Below are 18,578 nucleotides of genomic sequence, written 5' to 3' on the forward strand. Positions count from 1 at the left end.
CCCCTGCTTTTTTGGTGGATCGTGTTTAATGGAGTATGGAGTATTGTTTTCTAAGCTTTGACTTTCAGGCTATGAGTTTCCTTTAGGGTTAAATGGGTTTCTTATAGACAGTATATTGTTGGATGTTGTTTCTTGATCCATTATGCAGTCTGTTTCTTTTAATTAGTGAATTGAGGCCATTTACATTAATGGTTATAACTGATATATATTGGTTTACTTTTGACATGTTATCTTTTTGCTGTTGATTATTTACCTTTCCACTCTGTTTAACTGTTTTCCTTGCTTAGTGGTTTTTTTTTTTTTCTATTCTATCTACAAGGTCACTCAGTATTCTTTGCAGGACTGGTTTTGTAGTCATGAAATTCTTCAGCTGTTCTTTGTCATAGAAGTATCTTATTTCTCCATCCATTTTGAAGGACAGTTTTTCAGGGTACATCATTCTGGGTTGGAAGTTGTTTTCCTTTAGGAATTGAAATACTTTACTCCATGCTCTTCTTGACTTCATTGTTTGTGTCAAGAAGTCTGCTGTGATTCTGATAGGCTTTCCTTTATAGGTTATCTCTCTCTTTTTTCTAGCAACTTTTAATATTCTGTTCTTTTGTTGGATTTCTGGGATGTTGATTAGTATACGTCTGGGTGTAGTTTTATTTTGGCTATGGTTATTTGGAAATCTATATGCTTCACTGATCTGTATGCTGGTTTCCATTCTCATGTGTGGGAAATTTTCAGTTATTACTTCTGTAAAGAGCCTCTTGTTATCACTTGTGCTGTCACCTTCTTTTTCATCTGTACCTATTTATCTTGTTTTGTTTTTCTTTGAATCATCTTGCAGTTATTGAATTATTTCCTGATTTCTAGTTATTTTTAAAAGAGCTTACCTTTCCTCTTCACTAGCTGCAATCTTGTCTTCAAGGTCTGAAATTCTATCTTCACTTTCACTGAGGCAGTTTTGCCAACTTTTAATGGATTTTTTGATTTCTTGTATATCTCTTTGAATCTGTTTAATGCATTCTGTTTGTTTCTTATATTGTTCATTCAGAACTTCCATCTTTTTGCATTGTTCCTCTAAGTTTTTACTTCTGTCTTCATTAGATGTGTTCATAATTTCTTTCATTACATTTATCATTTCTTCTTTTACCTGGGAGATAATTTCTGGTCTGAATTCTTTTATAGCTTCTCAGAGTTGTTTATTTACTTCAGTTGTTATCATGTCAGGAATTTCAGGTATATGACTTCAGGTGTCCATGTCTCCTAGGCTAGCTTGGTTTGGGCTGGAAGTTTGAGATTGCATTTTGCTCCTTTGTTTTATCATATTCCTATATTGGTGGGTTTGGAGTGATTTCCAAAGTTTCCTTCATGTGCTGGGAATTACCTGGCCCATTTTTGGCTCATAGCACAGACTGCAGGCAACTGCTAGCCACTTGTAGGTCACTGGGCATGGCCCAGTTAGGCCAGGGGGAACTGCAGTGTACCCTCTGGTGATTTGGACGCTGAGTGTAGTCTTACCACTGGGAGTTCGAAAGCTTCCCCTGTGTTCTGGGATTCAACTCTCACATATTTGGCTCCAGGGACAGAATGCAGGCCCCTGCTAGCCACTTGGAGGTAGCTGCACATGGCCCAGATAGGCCTGCAGGGACCGCCCGTGCATCCTCTGGGGATTTGGGATGCTGGGCCCATACCATATTTCTTAAAGGTGCATATTCTCAAAATAACATAAATTGTATTGAACGTAAAGAGCTAATTTGATTATACAGAGCTAAATTTATATTGTACATAGATTTCTTTTAAAAATTTCTTGTGGATTCCAAAGTATATAGAAACATAAATAATTCTTAAATAATACCTTGATGCATAGCCTGATAATCAAATTTGTCCTTGTATTTTTTAAAGTAAGTATTTCCTGGCACTTATGCTTGCATAGTCACTATTTCAATTTTTTACAATACAGTTAATAGCTACAAAAGAGACATTATGCCTCACAAAACCTGAACTTTTTGCTATTGGTTCATTTATAGAATAACTATAGATAACTAATTTAACATTATTTTAGAAATTAGAAACGCAAAAGCTCTAATTGAACTTAAATTCTAATTCTTAAGTTCTGCCACTTAACATTCCTTTCTGTAAATGTCCCTTTCAAATCTCTCTACTGCTGAATTTAACTCTTTTTCTTCATTGCCTTGGTTTATAATCTAATTAAGGTCACCATAATAACACAGTCAAAAAATGTCAAGAATTTTATGAGAGATGTTCTTATTTGTTAATTCATCCATTCATTAATTTTATAAATTACAAATTCTTGGTAAAAAAAGACAATATAAAATGTAAATTAAAAATTATTATAGACTAAATAATATCTATTAGTTACTATATAAAAATACTGGAAATAATAGAGAAATTAGGACTCATGTTTTATTGGGGGAAGAGTAAAATGGTGTTGCTATTAAGAAAAACAGTATGTGATTGCCCAAAAATAAGCATAGAAATACCAATGATTGAGTAATTCAATTCTCAAGAGATAATTGTATACTCATGTTCATTGCAGATTTATTTACAATATCTAAAAGGTATATACAGTGCCCTTAGAGATATGGAAGTCAAAATTATTTTTTGAAAACTAAAAATAAGTAATGAACAGAATTTAATCATATTCCAAGAAATGTAGCTACTATATAAATTATACTTATATTAATAAAATTCTTGTTTATGAATTGCATTAAAGTGGTATACTGTTTTTATAAATATGTTATATCCGAGAAATACAGCTACTATATTTATTATACATATATTAATAAAATTATTAAATATTAGGTACATTGATTTTACTGTTTTTAAATATATTATAACTTTTTTTGCAATTTTCAATTCCCATTTATGTTAGTAACCATACTGTGTAAACTCTAAGATACATTTCAAAATGTGGGCAGCCAATATGACATTCTAACACTAAGAGAATAAGAACAGGGGAAAGGTATATGACTATGCAATAAACTTTACTTAAAAAAGTATTTTGTTTAATAAAATGAAAACTTACTAGGGGGAGATTAAACAGTAGTCAATTTTAAACCATGTTGTTCTAGCACTGATAAATATATGCGTGGAATATAGACCTTAAGCCTCGACAAGCAAAACTACTATTTAAATTTAGAAAGAAAAGTAGAAACAATAAAAACTTTATGATCCAAGGAAGTAATTTTCTTATTAAAAATTACATTTTTCCCATAAATGGAAGTATTACTATAATTTTGGATGGATTAACCCAAATATCAATATCTTTTGCTCCAAGTTTAACTCATGACTTAAAAGCTGAATGCACAATTTATCTCAGTAGCACAAGAAAAATGAACATCTGTTTACTTTCTACCATGTAAGTTTTTGTGTGGTAGAGCAGGTATGACAGAGCCTCTGATGTGTACTGTTCTTTCAGTCTGCACGCCAGGTGGCACTGCACGGTTAATCTGATGATAACATGCATCAAGATTTCTTATCTATCTCAAATGTGAGAGTAAATAAAAACAAACAAAAAAAGGCTTTCTTAAACATTCTCAGTAAATACGTTTAACCACGTATGTTAATGTCATATAATTGGAGTTAATATTTGAAATAACGTATCGTAGTACTATTTTCCCATATATTAATTCTTCATATATCTCATTAACATTACTGAATGATATGAGTTCAGCAAATTTAGATAGAGTCACATAACCAAGATAGCTTCTATTTGGGGACTTGAGAACATGATTGTACTGGATGGTCCTTAAACAATAAAAAAATCAAGATTTGAATAAAAATTAATTTGATATAAAATTCAATTACATTGTTACCAAAACAAATTTTGCTACTAGGGACACTATTTGTTTATTAATGAAGTCTCTTAAAAGGCACATCACTCTAGAGTACACAGATTTGAAGCATTTAAAGTTGTTTATATGTAAAAAAATTTTTTTCATATATTTTATCTCTTGTTGATAGACAAAGATGATACTCTGTAACCTCTAAAAACAAGAAATAAGTAATAAAAGAAATAAGTAATGCAAAATTTCCTACTTTAGTAGGAAATAATCTTTGGAAAAAATTATTTCTATAAAGAAATATAAAGCATACTTAGAACTACACCTAGTATTTTTTGGCTTTGCATTAGTCACTTTTATGTCACATATATAAAATATCTGAGAAAACCCAAAAGGAGAACAGGTTTATTGTGGATCCCAATTTCTGAGATTTTAGTCCATGATTCCTCTGCATTATCGTACCTGGGCCTGTGTGGAGGCCGATTGTCACGATGGAAGCGATAGTGGATCAAACAGCTCAATGGATATGAAGAAAAGAGAATGGAGAAGGATTGAGGAGCATAACATATCCCTTCAAAGCCTCTCTCCCCACCTGTTTTTCAATGAGGCCCCACCAATTAAAGTTTCCACTGTTCCCAATAATGCCAGTAGTTGAAGATTAAAACTTCAACACAAGGATCTTGTAACAAACCTGAAGCTACCTCTGCCACTTCCATATCCTTTATTATGCCTCTCTCACTAAACCTTCTTTCTGTGTTATGGTGTTACGGTCTGGATTTGAACTGCTCTCCAAAAGTTCGTGTATTGAAGGCTTGATTTCCCAATAAAACAGTGGTGAAAGGTGAATAATTTGAAGGTGATTGGCTCCTACGGGTTCTAACAAAAGTGGATTAATCCACTGATGGGTACCAATTTTTTTAACATTTATTTTATGGGTAAAAGGTAAAACAAAATTTTGTAACAAAATAATGAGAGTAACACTAGGTAATACATCATGTGTTGAGAAGAGTTTAACCAGAACCCAATCTATGCAGCCACCTTGATCTCAAACTTCTAGCCTGTATAAATAAGAAGAAATTAATATTTGTTACTATAAATAGTGGCAATTGACAGAACATCTTTGTACTTCCTTCAATAATTTTCTAATTCTCTTATCAACTGATTTGTACTAGCCTAAGTCACAGAGCACTATGCTAAGAAAATTAATGCTTGAACAATGAAAAATTCATTTTTTTCTCCTTTAATTTAAGCAATTACTATAAGTGAAATATATAATTATGTTATGAAATATGTATAGAAATATAGTAGAAATTCTTCCATTTCTCCAGCCAAACAACTCAAAAGAAAACAAAATGTTTAATGTTTTAAAACACTATGTATGCCTTTTTGTAAATTTTTGAGTAACATGGTTTATAGAACACTTTAAAAGAAATGCAGCTAGTGGATTCATAAATTATTTAAATAGATGTTCATCACCTATACTACTGAAGAACTTCTACCAGTGTGTTAGGGACCACAAATTCACTATAGCTAGTTTTACATATTTCCCTAAGGGATGAAAGGAACCTGGGGATTATTGGCATCACCATTTTGAGACATTCCATTATGTCATTGGGGTGGGCCATCCTTAGTAAAACTACGACTAAAATAAGACTGAGACTAAGACTAAGCCTAAAACTAAGATTACTCAGACTAAGGACACTCCAGAGTAAAACCCTCATTCCCCTCATTCCTTTAAAATTACGACCACCTAGAGTGATCCAATAATCTCCTCATTCAATAAATGCCATGGTTCTGCCTGCCTGTGGCCTTTTGTTCCCTGTGAACAACTGATGATCCCAGATCCCCACTGCTTGCTAATTGTCTCCTGCTCTTTCTTTCTGCTGTGCACTTTAACACTTGGCAGGAGATTGAAGCCCATTGTAGGGGCCTCCAAAACCAATGGAAAAAGACATTACTTTAGGAAGAATTTCCTTAACGCATCATAAATGCTATGCAACAATTTCAGGGAAATAATCCTACTTTTAGAAAAATTAGGCAAAAATTCTCACAGTCCCTAAAATTCAGTATTATACTGTAGTGTTCAAAATTATGACAAAGAATCACTTAACAGTGTCTCTGAGACACTGCAAACCTAATACAGCTGTCTGAATTTGGGTCAGCACAGAAGATAGTGTAGATGCTTGTAAGGACCATTAATTTTAAAGATTAAATGAGAAACATAGTCTCAAAATTTTTCAAGATGTTATTACATTGATATTCTTTTCTTAATTTTTTAACTTAAACAATACCGTACTTTGTGTTATGCTGTGTTAAGGTATGTGCCAAAAATGTGGAATATAAATATAAAAATAAAATAAATCCCCAATAATAATAAAGGAGTACTGTATTCATTACTATGAATGATATATAACATTTTTCATAATGTATGAATACAAAATGCACATTTCTTTCAGCTGGTGTAGTGTAAGAGTGTCTTGAAACAAAAGTATTGAGACAAAAGTATTACCTTAGCGTTTCCAAACAGATTGGAAGATTTTCCCCAGAAAGGAAAGACTATAGATATAATGTAGAAGAATAAACTTTTGGAAGAATGTCTGGATAGTAAATGATGGTCTTATTAAAAAGTGGTAGATTTTGGGTTAAAGGGGTTAATTTCAGCCTAATTGAAAATGGTTTTAAGAAAATATGATTTATTTTGAATGCAGTGAATGCCTAAAAAGTTGAGACATTTATTTTAGTATCATATTACTACATGTTGTTTTTGGATAAAAAGAACCATCATAGAAAAAAGATGACTCATTGGTATGATTAGCACAGTCCTCTATAATCAGCTATTTGGGGATCAATACTACCTTGGAAAGTTTGGAAGCAGAAAAAGATTTAAACACCTGTAAAATAGATTTATCTCTATATTTCACTATATGTGCTCAAATAACTCCCATCCACTGACACAGCGACTTTATTTACTTATTTACTTATTTATTTAGTTATTGGCACCAGAAATCAAATTCAAGACTTTGTTCTTGCCAGGCAGGTGCTATGTTGCTGAGCTACATTCCCATCCCTGGCACAGTGGTTTAAAAAGTACTTCCAGTATTTACTCAGATTCTTTCTTTTCTTCTATAGTTCTAAAGTTTGCCAGCCCCCACTATCTCCTCTTACAGATTAATATGCACTTTCTATAGATATGTTAACACTATCAAAGAATAATTGCCCTATATATATTTTATCTCCTTCTGGAGCTTTGCATGAACTCATTAAGAAATGATTTAATGAACTCTCAGCTGGAATTCCATTTCCTTCATTTTCAGTGTTTTGTGTCTTGAGATCCATCTCAAAACCATACTCTTGTATTTACAAGTGACACAAGATTAAACAATATTACAATTCTTTAAAAAATGGATTTGCAAAATATCTGTAGTTTGCATGGATTTAGCTGAGTGGTTTAACTGCTTGCCTGGTAAGTGCAAGTTCATCAGTTTGATCCCTGGTACAATTAAAAAAAAAAGAAAGAAAGAAAGAAAACCATGCTTTTAAAAATTCCATAGCTTTTTAATTTTTCCTGCAGTAAAGACAAGTTTATTATTTGAAAATATCTTACTCATAAATGTGGATGTTGACTAAATAATTCCACTTTTTAACTGGGACAGAAGACAGTGGTTTAAACACTCTACTGAATTTTCTTCTAAATAAATACGAAACATCCATGATTATGTACAAGGTAGATATTCCTGATTAAGATGCTAATTAAGAATAATTTTATAGAGAAGAATTTTGGCTCTAAAAGGCACAAGAGATTTAACTGAAGGGCACATTGTAGCAGATTTAATATCACAATTTCTCAATGGATTTTCTTACTTGTAATTATCCCTTCTTTTGCTGTTATAATATTTGGGAGCCTTCACATTTTAAAAAAAAAAAATCTTTATAATGGTAACTGGAAAAAAAAACAGTGGCAGCAATGGGAAAACTGAGGTTAAATATAAATTCTTTCAGAATATAAAGTCAGCATGTTCAAGAACCATAAGTGGGTTGTTACAATGTAAGCAGGTGTCACGAGGTAATATGATGGCTAAGTTATTGTGTGTGTAACAGCCTTTCATGTTGAAGAATGGATGTTTGCATTTGTTAAAAATATCCTACCATCACTGTAAGATTCTTTTTCTATGTTTAGTGGCCATGTTTCTTTTGTTTTTCTTAATCTTAATTTTCTTATCCATAAAAATGCTAATATCTATTTCAAGGACTATTTTCAGAGTTAGCAGAGATTATATCAAGAATTTCCTCAAGAATAATATTAGTTACTGCTACCAGTACTAACATAAACAGTATCACCGTCCCTACTTGTGTATTCCGTTAATCCTGTAATACCAACCTTACAACAAGGTAAGGCATATCTGGCCTCGGTTTGGTCACTTTTACAGTACTCAAAAATTGCCAAAATGCTAAATGTCCCATAAATTTATTTTGGCAAACTGTCAAAACAACTTCATTCAGAATCATTAATTTAAGAAGTGCTTATTAAGGTCCCACTATATTCCAGGGACTTTGCTAAGCCAACAAATATCTATCAATAAACATGACAGAATTTTCAGAGTTTAGGAGATTGACTTCAATTAATGGAAACAAACAGATAACCAATCAATAAAAACAGGGAAATAGATACTATAAATAAAGTGCTAAGTTCAAAGTTTGAATACCCAGAAAAGAAAGGACATAAAGGTAAGAGGGGTAAAATGAGGAAGACTCGGAATTTAGGAATGAAAAGAATGAAGTCTGGAGGACATCATTCTAAGAGGAATCAGGTGTCTAGGAGAAAAAAGAATATTTAAAAATAAGAACTTTGATATAAGATCAAAGATGAGTCTAGGTTTATGCATAAAAATTAAGATAAAATAGTGGGAGAGAAGACACAACATGTGACCAAATTATCAGAACCCTTGAAAGCCTGATTTTATAGTTCATGGAATCTTCCTCTCCCTCTCCTTCTCTCCCTCCCTCCCTCCCTCCCTCTGGGTCTCTCTCTCTCCCCATCTTCCTCTTTCTCCCTCCTCCTCTCCCTCTCCATGTCCCTGTTTCCTTCTCCCTCACTCTCTTACTATCTTTTTCTTTCTTTTTCTCTTTCTGTCTCTCTTTCTCTCTTTGCCTTTCTTTTCTTTTTCCCTTGTTGGTGCTGGGAACTGAATCTCTGACCTAGAGAAAAGCATGTGTTCTGTTAGAAAACTGCATCCCAAGCTCTGAAATTCGTTATTCATTCACAAAACAGTAGCAAGCTATGGGAAAATGACACAATAAGATATGATTTCCACAAATTCAATATTTCTCTTACGTGGATAATAGTGGCCCAATGGACTGATTAGGAGGGTACCATAGTAGTTAGATAACATTAAGAAAGGAAGTAATGATAACAAAAAGTGAATTCAAATGAAAACCTTTGGGTAGACACAAACAAAGGTGGTGTTATAGTGACTACTCATCTTTACAATTCTGAGGGCACTTTCTAACACAGTGTCTACTGTGAGCATCATAAAATATTTCACTGTGACTTCATTCATAGCCCTTTCTCTCTCATATAGACTTTGAAAACAAGAAATAAGAATATATTTATCAGAAAACTATGTTAAGTTTTATCAGTTATCTGTAACTGTCTTCATCAATGTTCCTTTCATCATAGGCTTATTTAACTTATTTTCAGCACCATTGTGTTTTATGAAGAAAGAGAGAAAAACAAGATAATCATAATGAGGAAAGCAAAATCTATATTGGCCCTTTTCTTTAGTCATCTAGGACAATAGGTTTTATACCTCATTTAGAATAGAATTAACCAAAGAATTTAAAACAGCTATACATATGCCCAGCTTGTCCCCACATCCAGTTCTGCATATTATATTATATGATATGACTGAATAGCTGCTTTGGAGGAAATAGGAATATCCTATGAGAAAACGGTGATTAGTACTTCAGGGTCCTTACAATGGAGAGCAGTGGCTATCAAACATACTAGTAAGCCATTTTTCTAAAAAAACAACTTATAAACAATTTGGAATAGATGTAAAAATCACAAACCTCAAACCAAACAATCATACACAACTGAAAAACATCTTGTGCAAATGAGCACTTACCTCATCTGATGCAGTGTCTTTTCAACTAGACAGTAAAGAAATTTTCAAAAACATAAAAAAAAAAATCTACTATTTTGACTCTTTTGTTCTGGATAATACTTCTCATCTTAAAAACTACATAAACATGCAATGAACTTATTACTATGCTAAAAAAAGACACAGCGTTTCAATCTATTATATTAATTTTAATACTAGTCAAAGAGAGATATCCAATATTATGAGAAAGCATCATGTAAGTCTGTGCTCTAAATCAATTTTAAACACTGTCAGTAACACACTGTGCAAGTGCTTTCAAGTTAGCAAAAATCAAAATTTTAGACAATTCTTAAAAATATCTTCTTAAAAAGACAACTAAGTCTAATGCTGAAAAGAAACACAGCCTGTATCTCATCTAAAAAAAAAAAAAAAAAAAAAAAAACTAAACATCTCATGACAAAAGAGACATAATTTTTTTTAAAAATTAAAATAATATACATTCAATGAGATAGATTTCTTAGTAAAGGCTGTTAGCAATAGGGGAAAATATCTAAATATAACTTTAAATCACATGTAATATTTAAAAAGAGAAAATGTAGAAACATTTGTATGAAGACAACGTTTCTTGAACTATTCATATTACATCATATAAAACAAAAAATTTAGATAAAGTAAAATAAGGAAAGGTAAGGGTTGTTACAAATAAGATATTTCCAACTATAGAGAAAAAATGTATCTCCATTTTTGCTAAGTTGTCTATGCAACCAACACAGAAGCACTAAATCCTTTTCTTTACGAATGGTCTTTATTAGTTTCATATATCACATGTCAACAATCCCTGCAAGAGAATTTTGGATGACTTCATTCTTCTGTATCTATTCTCCTTTTTCTTTATAATATCAGGAGTTTAATGAGGAATCTGTCCAGTCTGCTGACAGTTACATTTCCTACCACTTCAACTGCAAGGTGTGTTATATGGTCAAGTTGTAGACAATTAGATAAAAGCAGAAACAACATGTAAAATATCGGCATCATAAATTTAAAGAGAGAAAGAATTGGCTTCTTATTTACGTTTCTAAGCATGAATATAGAAATCACATGCAGACCAAAGACACAGGTAGTTCACAATGTAACATGGCACCAACTAAATGTATAATATGATTGGTTTTAGGCTAATCTTTTTATTTTCTTCCTTTTTTTTTTTTTTTTTTTTTGGTATCGAAGAATGAACTCATAACTTTGTGCTTAACAAGCAGGCAACTATGCCACTGAACTAAATCCCCAGCCCTGGTTTCAGCCTAATCTTCAATGAATGTAAATATTATATGCCATAACAAAAGCTAAAATTCATAGTATCACCAAGAATGAAAATCAGATAGGGGATCTAGGAAGGAGAGAGGGAAATAGAAGAGGATTAAAAAGAAACAAGAAAAAAGAAACATGATATAATATATATGCATTCTCCTTTATGAAATACATACTAATAAATTTTTTTAAAAATTAAAGGCAAATCTATATCCTAAATAACTTCTCGAAACTCAGTCAAAAGGGGTAGATAAAATGTGAGTGAAGTTTAATTAGGATATAATAGCAAGGTTAATGAATAAAAACATGTAAGGTTCTGAGACTAACAGACAGTTATATAGTAATAGAAAGGTCATAAATTCCCAAAACAACAATCAAGAATGTCAAATAAGCATTTCCAGGAGAACAAGGGTACTTGTCTTCTACGAACTAAACCTTTGTTTTTCTTTTTGACAGGATGAAACATTCTTGTATATATTTCATACAAAATACTGAAACAGAACATAACTGCAGCCCTCACATTACTACAACAAAATTTCAAAAGATTCAGTTCTCTGCATGAAAATGTACAACAACATACATATGAAAGGAGTCTACAATTTCAACATGGTATTCACACAGTACAGAGTCAAATGGAGACCACTGACACAAACTAGGCACAGTTTTCAAAAATGAATGTAAAGTATTTTAAGAGAGTGAGATAAAACAAAACCTCACAGATTATTAATTCAGATAAAAGTTATCTCTTACAATCAACATCACTTACAGGTATAAATCATTTAATCTCTCCAAATTTAATATTTTTCTTCTTATGCAGTTAACTTGGAGTGATTTAAATACACTACTTCTTGACTTGGCCCTATTTCTTTAGTTAAAATTTTTTTGTAGATACAGATATATATCTGTGATATTTTATCTACAAATCACAGATATACATCTCTGATCTGTAGATACACAAATACGTATAGTGGTACTAGACAATAGTAATCTAGTGATGAAAAAGATATCTTCTATATATAACACCTGTAGGAAAGCTCAGTGATAAATCTTAAGTAGTTATTAGATGAAAACATGAATACTTCAGATTTAATGCCTACCTTTTTCATTCTCTTGAAAATAACAAGAACTTGTAGACTCAATATTGTTGGTATTCATAGAATAGATACTTGCTATATTTTAAATTTAATTATCAGTACAAAAGAAACATTGATAGGTAGACCAAGTTTGGTGTAGCAACTCTAAAGATGAAAGCTAGATACAATATCAGAACATTTTCTTGTTTTTGATGTAAAAAAGAACATTGAATTTTGGTAAAAATAGCATTGTGCAAAATGTTCACCAAATGGCAGTAGGTTCTGAAAGGAATGAAGTTCAATACAATAGTTTAGGAGCTATAAGATAGTATAAATTTCAATTTTAATTTTTTTCTTTTGTGATACTGGGATTTAATCTAAGGGCTTCTTCCCAGATTATTTTTCTTTTTATTTTGAGAGAGCATCTTATTAAGTTAATAAATTTTCTAGGCTAAGTTTACGCTTACAAATCTCATATTTTAACCACCCAGATTTCTGGTATTGGAGACTTGTGTCATCACACCTAGACTCCAGTGAAAGTTTTTACCTAAAAAAAATTAATGACAGTGTTTCCCAATTAATTGTTAACAATTATCTAATACAAATATATATATATATAGTGTTGTAGTAATAAAAAGTAATGAACAAAGAAACACAAATGATGATATAACTAGATATGCAAAGAAAGAGGACAGTCCCAAAATAAATGTTTCCCAGTGTGTGATTATTTTTAAAATGGGAAAAATTTATATTCACGTGCATTCATTATTTAGAGATTCATATGTATCAAATGTAAACTGCAGAGAGGAAAAGTTGAAAAATTTGAAGGTGGACTTATATTGAGTTTCAGTTTATCATATTTCATTGGTATATCATTAATTGTATAGTGTACAATCATTTGAGAAAATAACAAAGTTTGTAAGAGAAAGATTAAATTGTACTTGTTATTCTCTCCATTTTCCCAGTAAAAATTAATAGAAGAAAAAAGTTTAGAAAAATCAACATACATGGGATATTTAAGTAAATATACAAACAAGTATACCTGGCGGTTCAATGGCTCCATATTTCCTTGAGAATTTCAGAAAAACTTCTAAGCATATTTTTAAAAAATAAATAAAATATGAATAGAAAATGCTGATATGCATTATCAATTTAGCAACTGTATTATCGTAAAAGGGACACACCATGTAGACAGATTCTGGGCTTCCATGGTGTGACTTGAAAACAATTTACTTCCTAGATTGTCCTTTATGACAGTAGTGTATCCAGATAATGGGAAGATAAAAGCCTGCTTTGCTGAAGACTACTCATAATTAAGATGATGCAGCTTAATTGCTGATGTTTGGTCTTACATATAAAATTTCCATTATTAAAAAAATAACTAGAAGTAACCCAAAGCAGCAAAAGCAATACTAAATAATATGAGTAAAATAGGGAGCATTATAACCCCCAACATCTAGCCCTTGTTACATATCTATAGTATCGTAAACAAGTACTAATATAACATCAGGATACTTTCAAAAAAACAGGCATGAGGAACAGTGTAACAGAACAGAGAATGCAGCAATAACCTCAAGCACATTCATCTATTTTATGTTTGACAAAGGAAGAAAAACTATACACTGAGGGAAACACAGCCTCTTTAATAAACAAAACTGAAAAAACTGGCTACCCTTATACAGAAGATGGAACTTAGATCCATATCTATCACCATGTCATAAACTAAAATAAAAATGGCTCAAAGTAGTAAAATGTTAAAACAGAAAATACTTCATTTGATGGAAGATAAAATAAGAAAAACTCTTGAAGACACAAGTGTTGGCAAGAACTTTCTGAACTCAACCTCATTTGCACAGAAAATAGTACCAAGATTCAACAAATGGGATCATATGAAATTCAAAAGCTTTTGCATAGCAAAAGAAACAGACAACAGAATGGAAATACAACATATAGAATGGGGGGAAATTGCCAGCTATTCTTTAGGAAAGCACTAATATTTAGACTTTATAAGGAAATGGAATGAAAGGAGACATTCCCCTCAAGTAAGAGTCAAAAAATTGGAGAGTGAAATGAAGAGAATTTTACGAAAAAGAAATACAAATGGCCAATAAATACAAGAAGAAATTCTCAGTATCTACAGCCATTAAAGAAATGCAAATCATGGTAAACTTAATATAGTTCAGTGGCACAGCACTTGCCTCATAAGCATGATTTCTGGTACAAAAGGAAAAAAAAAGGCATATTAAAACAACACTGAGATTCCATTTTAGCCCCCCAAAGAATGGTTATAGTCAAGAAATCAAATCACAATAAATGCTCACTAGGTTGAGGAGCAAAACAAACTTTTCTACATTGTTGTTGAGAATATAAGGTAGTGCAACCAGTGTTGGAACCAGTAGGGAGATTGCTGAAAACATTAAAACAAGAAATTCCATTTCACCTAGGTATTTCCCATCTCAGTATCTTCCTGAAAGAATTAAAGACATCATATTACAGTGATATGTGCATTTAGAGCAGCACAACTCAAAACTGCTAAATGTTGAAAGCAAGTTACATATTCTTCAGCAGATAAAGGACTACTTTTTGCACTATTTAAATACAGTTAAATACTACTCTGCCATAAAAAGGACAGATTTGAGTCAGATTGGACTAAGAAAACAGATAGACCTTCACATAACAATATTAAGTGAGATAAATCAGACATACAAGGTTAAACATTGCATGATTTTTCTTATTTGAGGAACACAAACTATCAATAAAGAGCAAAACAAAAGTTAATAGAAAGGAGCTCTTTCTCAAATGGGAAGATGATGAAAAAAATGGAATTAATATGTATTATGTACATGTACCAAATTTCCACAAGGAATGCAAACATTATGTTCTGTAAACATGTACCAAGAAAAAATGCAAATAAAAAAGGCGAAAGTAATCATTTTGCGGAGATTTTGCCAAATACTCAACATATATTTTAAGTAAAAAATATTTGGAACTAAGCCACTTACTCACCGATTCCAATGAAAACAGCTTTGTAACCATCTTTCTTCAAAGTGCTAAGAGTCATTTCATTCACTGAAAGGCTTTTACCACACTGTATCTAAGAAAAACAACATTAAACAAGTTGAATAATAATATTTTGGTACTTAGTTAATTAAAATCTTAACATTTCCATCAAAATAAATTCAGTCAAAAAATCTATCTATAACAATCTATAAATAATATGTGGATATTCTTATCTTTTAGCATACAGGTTTACATAAAGATGTATCTAAATATAATACTAATATTTTACATTTGGGTAAATTCAGAAAAAAGTCAGAAGAAAATTAAAATCAAATCAGTAAAATTTTGAAGCTTACTTAATATGCTCAAATCTCTGTGTGGGATACTTGAGACAATAAAATGACAAATGAGACATAGTCTCTGCCTCCACCTAGTCAGGCAAGGGCAGAATATTTATATACCATAACTATAACATTAAAAAAAATGTGATCAACATATGTACATGGGAGTTCAGAGAATGGGAGAGTTTAGTCAAGGCCATAAAAATGAGAATATAGACAGAAAGTAGGATTTAACTTAGGTCTTTAGCAGGAATAAATGGGATTCCTATCAGGATTATTGTCCAGCAAACATGAAGAAAGTCAAAACACAGAGATTGTTTACCAAATTAAAAATCAAAATCCTTAGACTTTTTTTTTTTCAGACAAGAGTCAATTTTAGGTCTGGTACTAGTTATACTGAAAGGAAGCCTGATTCCTAGGAGCAAGGATTCTAAAATATCGTGGAAAGTAAACATTTTAAAATGTATTCCCCAACAAGAGTGATGGCCTTGAATCCAGGCACTTGGGTAAGAGGAACATCTATATATTAAAAGGAATTTGGAGCCAGGTTCTTCATTGACATGAATCCTGGAGACATGAGAATGGAGACCTATGTGAGGGATAAATAATGGAGCCTGACTAAATTCTGGTTTACAGTGGACCTTTGAGACCACTGACCCTGTCAGTGAACATTCTTCTCGTCTCCGAGAGCATAATTGAAATTGTTACAACTGTCAGCTGAAGTAATCCCCATGTTAGAACTTTGGTGTTTGTAATAAGAGCTATAATATCTATCATAGTTGGGAAGGCTACATGAAAACATTTTGATATTTTGAGAGAGTAAATGAAACAACATACACTACCCAGAGTACAGTTGGCAAGAGGACAGTGGGTCTGCTCCCTGTAAAATCTGCATTTGAATCACCAGTTTGGTTCTTTCTAGGATCAGATGATTCCTAGAGTATGAATATAAAGTAATGCAGGCTTGCCTAAAGAGTAACCTGAAATTGTATTTTCTGGGATAGATATGGTACTAGTGCTAAGGCAAACTTATAAGGACAGTGTATGTGGCCACAGCTTTGGTAAAGGCATATTTTTGCTATTCCAATTAAAAAATGAATCAAAAAGAGTTCATGCTCAGAGAGAAGAGATAAGAATACTAATTTACAGTTTGTCTCAAGGCTATGTTAACATCAGAAATAATATATGTAATCTGAAGCAATATGGACTTCCCCTAGAACTTCAGTATGATCCATTATATTGACAACGTCACACGGATTGGTCAGCATGAGCAAGAAATGAGTATGCTGGTGATTTTAAGATATTTGAACTCCAAAGAATGGAAGATGAAGGCTACAATTAGTGACTAGCCAGCTTGTGTAGAGAGCCATTTGTCACATGTGAGCCAATATATAGCCTATGAATTAAATGACTGCATCTTGCATTCCTTACCCCAAACTAAAAAGCACAAAGCCTAGTACTTCCTCTGATTTCTGAAAGCAATACATTCCTAAAAACTAGCATCTAATGTAAGTCATAGGGGAACAGAAGTTTTTTATTTTTATTTTATTTTTTTTTTTTTAACCAGTGAGACACTGACTGCATTTAGCATTTAGAGAGTACTTAAGCACAGAACTTTCCTCCGGCATGTACTGACTTCCTGTGTCCTATCAACTATGGGCTGGCATGACCCAGGACAGCATATTATATTTGAAAGACCAGCAAAGTAGTATTTCTGGAGCATATAGTACAAACCAAGGAATGGACAGAGACATGATGGGAAAGATAAGAGACTAAATTATGGAAGACCATTTTTTTTGTCTTCAAAACTAATTCTTTTGTTATATTACCAAAAACTAAGCGTTGGAAGCTTATAATAAAGGTAAAATACTAATATTGAAAAGTTTGAACACATCAAATGTCATTCTGTAAACTGGAATAGTAAACATATAGAAGCTAATAATGAAATTATTATTATTTAGTAGAAATAGATCCCTTAAAAGTATCTATTGGTGAGATTTTAAAATTTTAAATTCTTTTAGTTTTTAATCACAGATATTTTTTACTTTATTAAAAAGAAATACGGATAATTCTGTTACTTATAAAAACAATTTTAATACAAATTTAAATACATATGTATGCATGCATATAAAAGCTTAAATGTGAAATAAAACAGGTCTAAATATTCTAAATTAAATATTAACAAATGAATAAGAATGAAGTTTCCAAATTCAAATCATCCATTACCTCAGCAAGATGTTTCAAAAAAGAATTTCCGTCCTTTCTGAAATGTTGTTTGTGTGTAAGTATGCATGTCTCGAGGCTTAGTTCAATAATGTAGTAGTGTTGTGCTATTTACCAAATGCAAAGAAAGACCCCAATCCTTCTGCCACATAAAATGAAAAGCTATAATTATGTAGGAAAGATGCAGACATTTTGTATCTCTGCAAGGTAATGCCACCTTAGTAGGCAATTGGGGAAGAGATAATGGAGATTTTTCCTTTTGCGTATAGATGTCTTAGAATTATCGTGACATTTTGGGTTAAACTACTAAAATTGAGAATAAAAGACTTCATTTAACTGTGCACAGACCTTGGGGAAAATACAGATGATACTCATCACTTGGCAGCATTTTCTACTGAAAATGAGAACAGAAAAATAACAATAATATTCAATGGAGTGACAGGCTCAGGACTCTGCTCTGTTACTGGAAATCTATTCAAATTTCTCCTTCCTCAAAGTTTCAGTACCTGAGTGTTTGCTACTGAATAAATATACAACTGTCAGACAGAACTGGAAGTAGACGCTTCACAAAAATACAATCCTTGGTTTCATTAGGAGTGAGAAATTTCACTGAGACGTGCAAAATAATAAGACAATTACTGACACCAAAAATATTCCTGTAGCTGATATTTTATGGAATCTCAACATTATTTGTGAAATAGATCTAACAGTACAGAAAATCACAGTGGAAATTTTGTTTTATTT

At 31.9% G+C, this 18,578-nt stretch overlaps 1 protein-coding gene across 5 annotated transcripts in view; it reads right to left on the reverse strand.

The window, feature by feature from the left end:
- The window catches only part of Dpyd (dihydropyrimidine dehydrogenase), an 816,845-nt gene that overhangs the window by 542,356 nt on the left and 255,911 nt on the right, over window positions 1-18,578 (reverse strand). For all 5 annotated transcript variants that reach the window (XM_003478953.5, XM_063254705.1, XM_063254712.1 and 2 more), the window contains one exon: window positions 15,277-15,364. In XM_003478953.5, the coding sequence (XP_003479001.2) occupies window positions 15,277-15,364 (88 nt within the window). The remainder of the gene's footprint in view (window positions 1-15,276; window positions 15,365-18,578) is intronic.

The sequence above is a fragment of the Cavia porcellus genome, unplaced genomic scaffold (genome assembly GCF_034190915.1).
Source record: "Cavia porcellus strain 051 isolate PalLab524CR breed Dunkin Hartley unplaced genomic scaffold, mCavPor4.1 scaffold_1, whole genome shotgun sequence".
Lineage (NCBI taxonomy): Eukaryota > Metazoa > Chordata > Mammalia > Rodentia > Caviidae > Cavia > Cavia porcellus.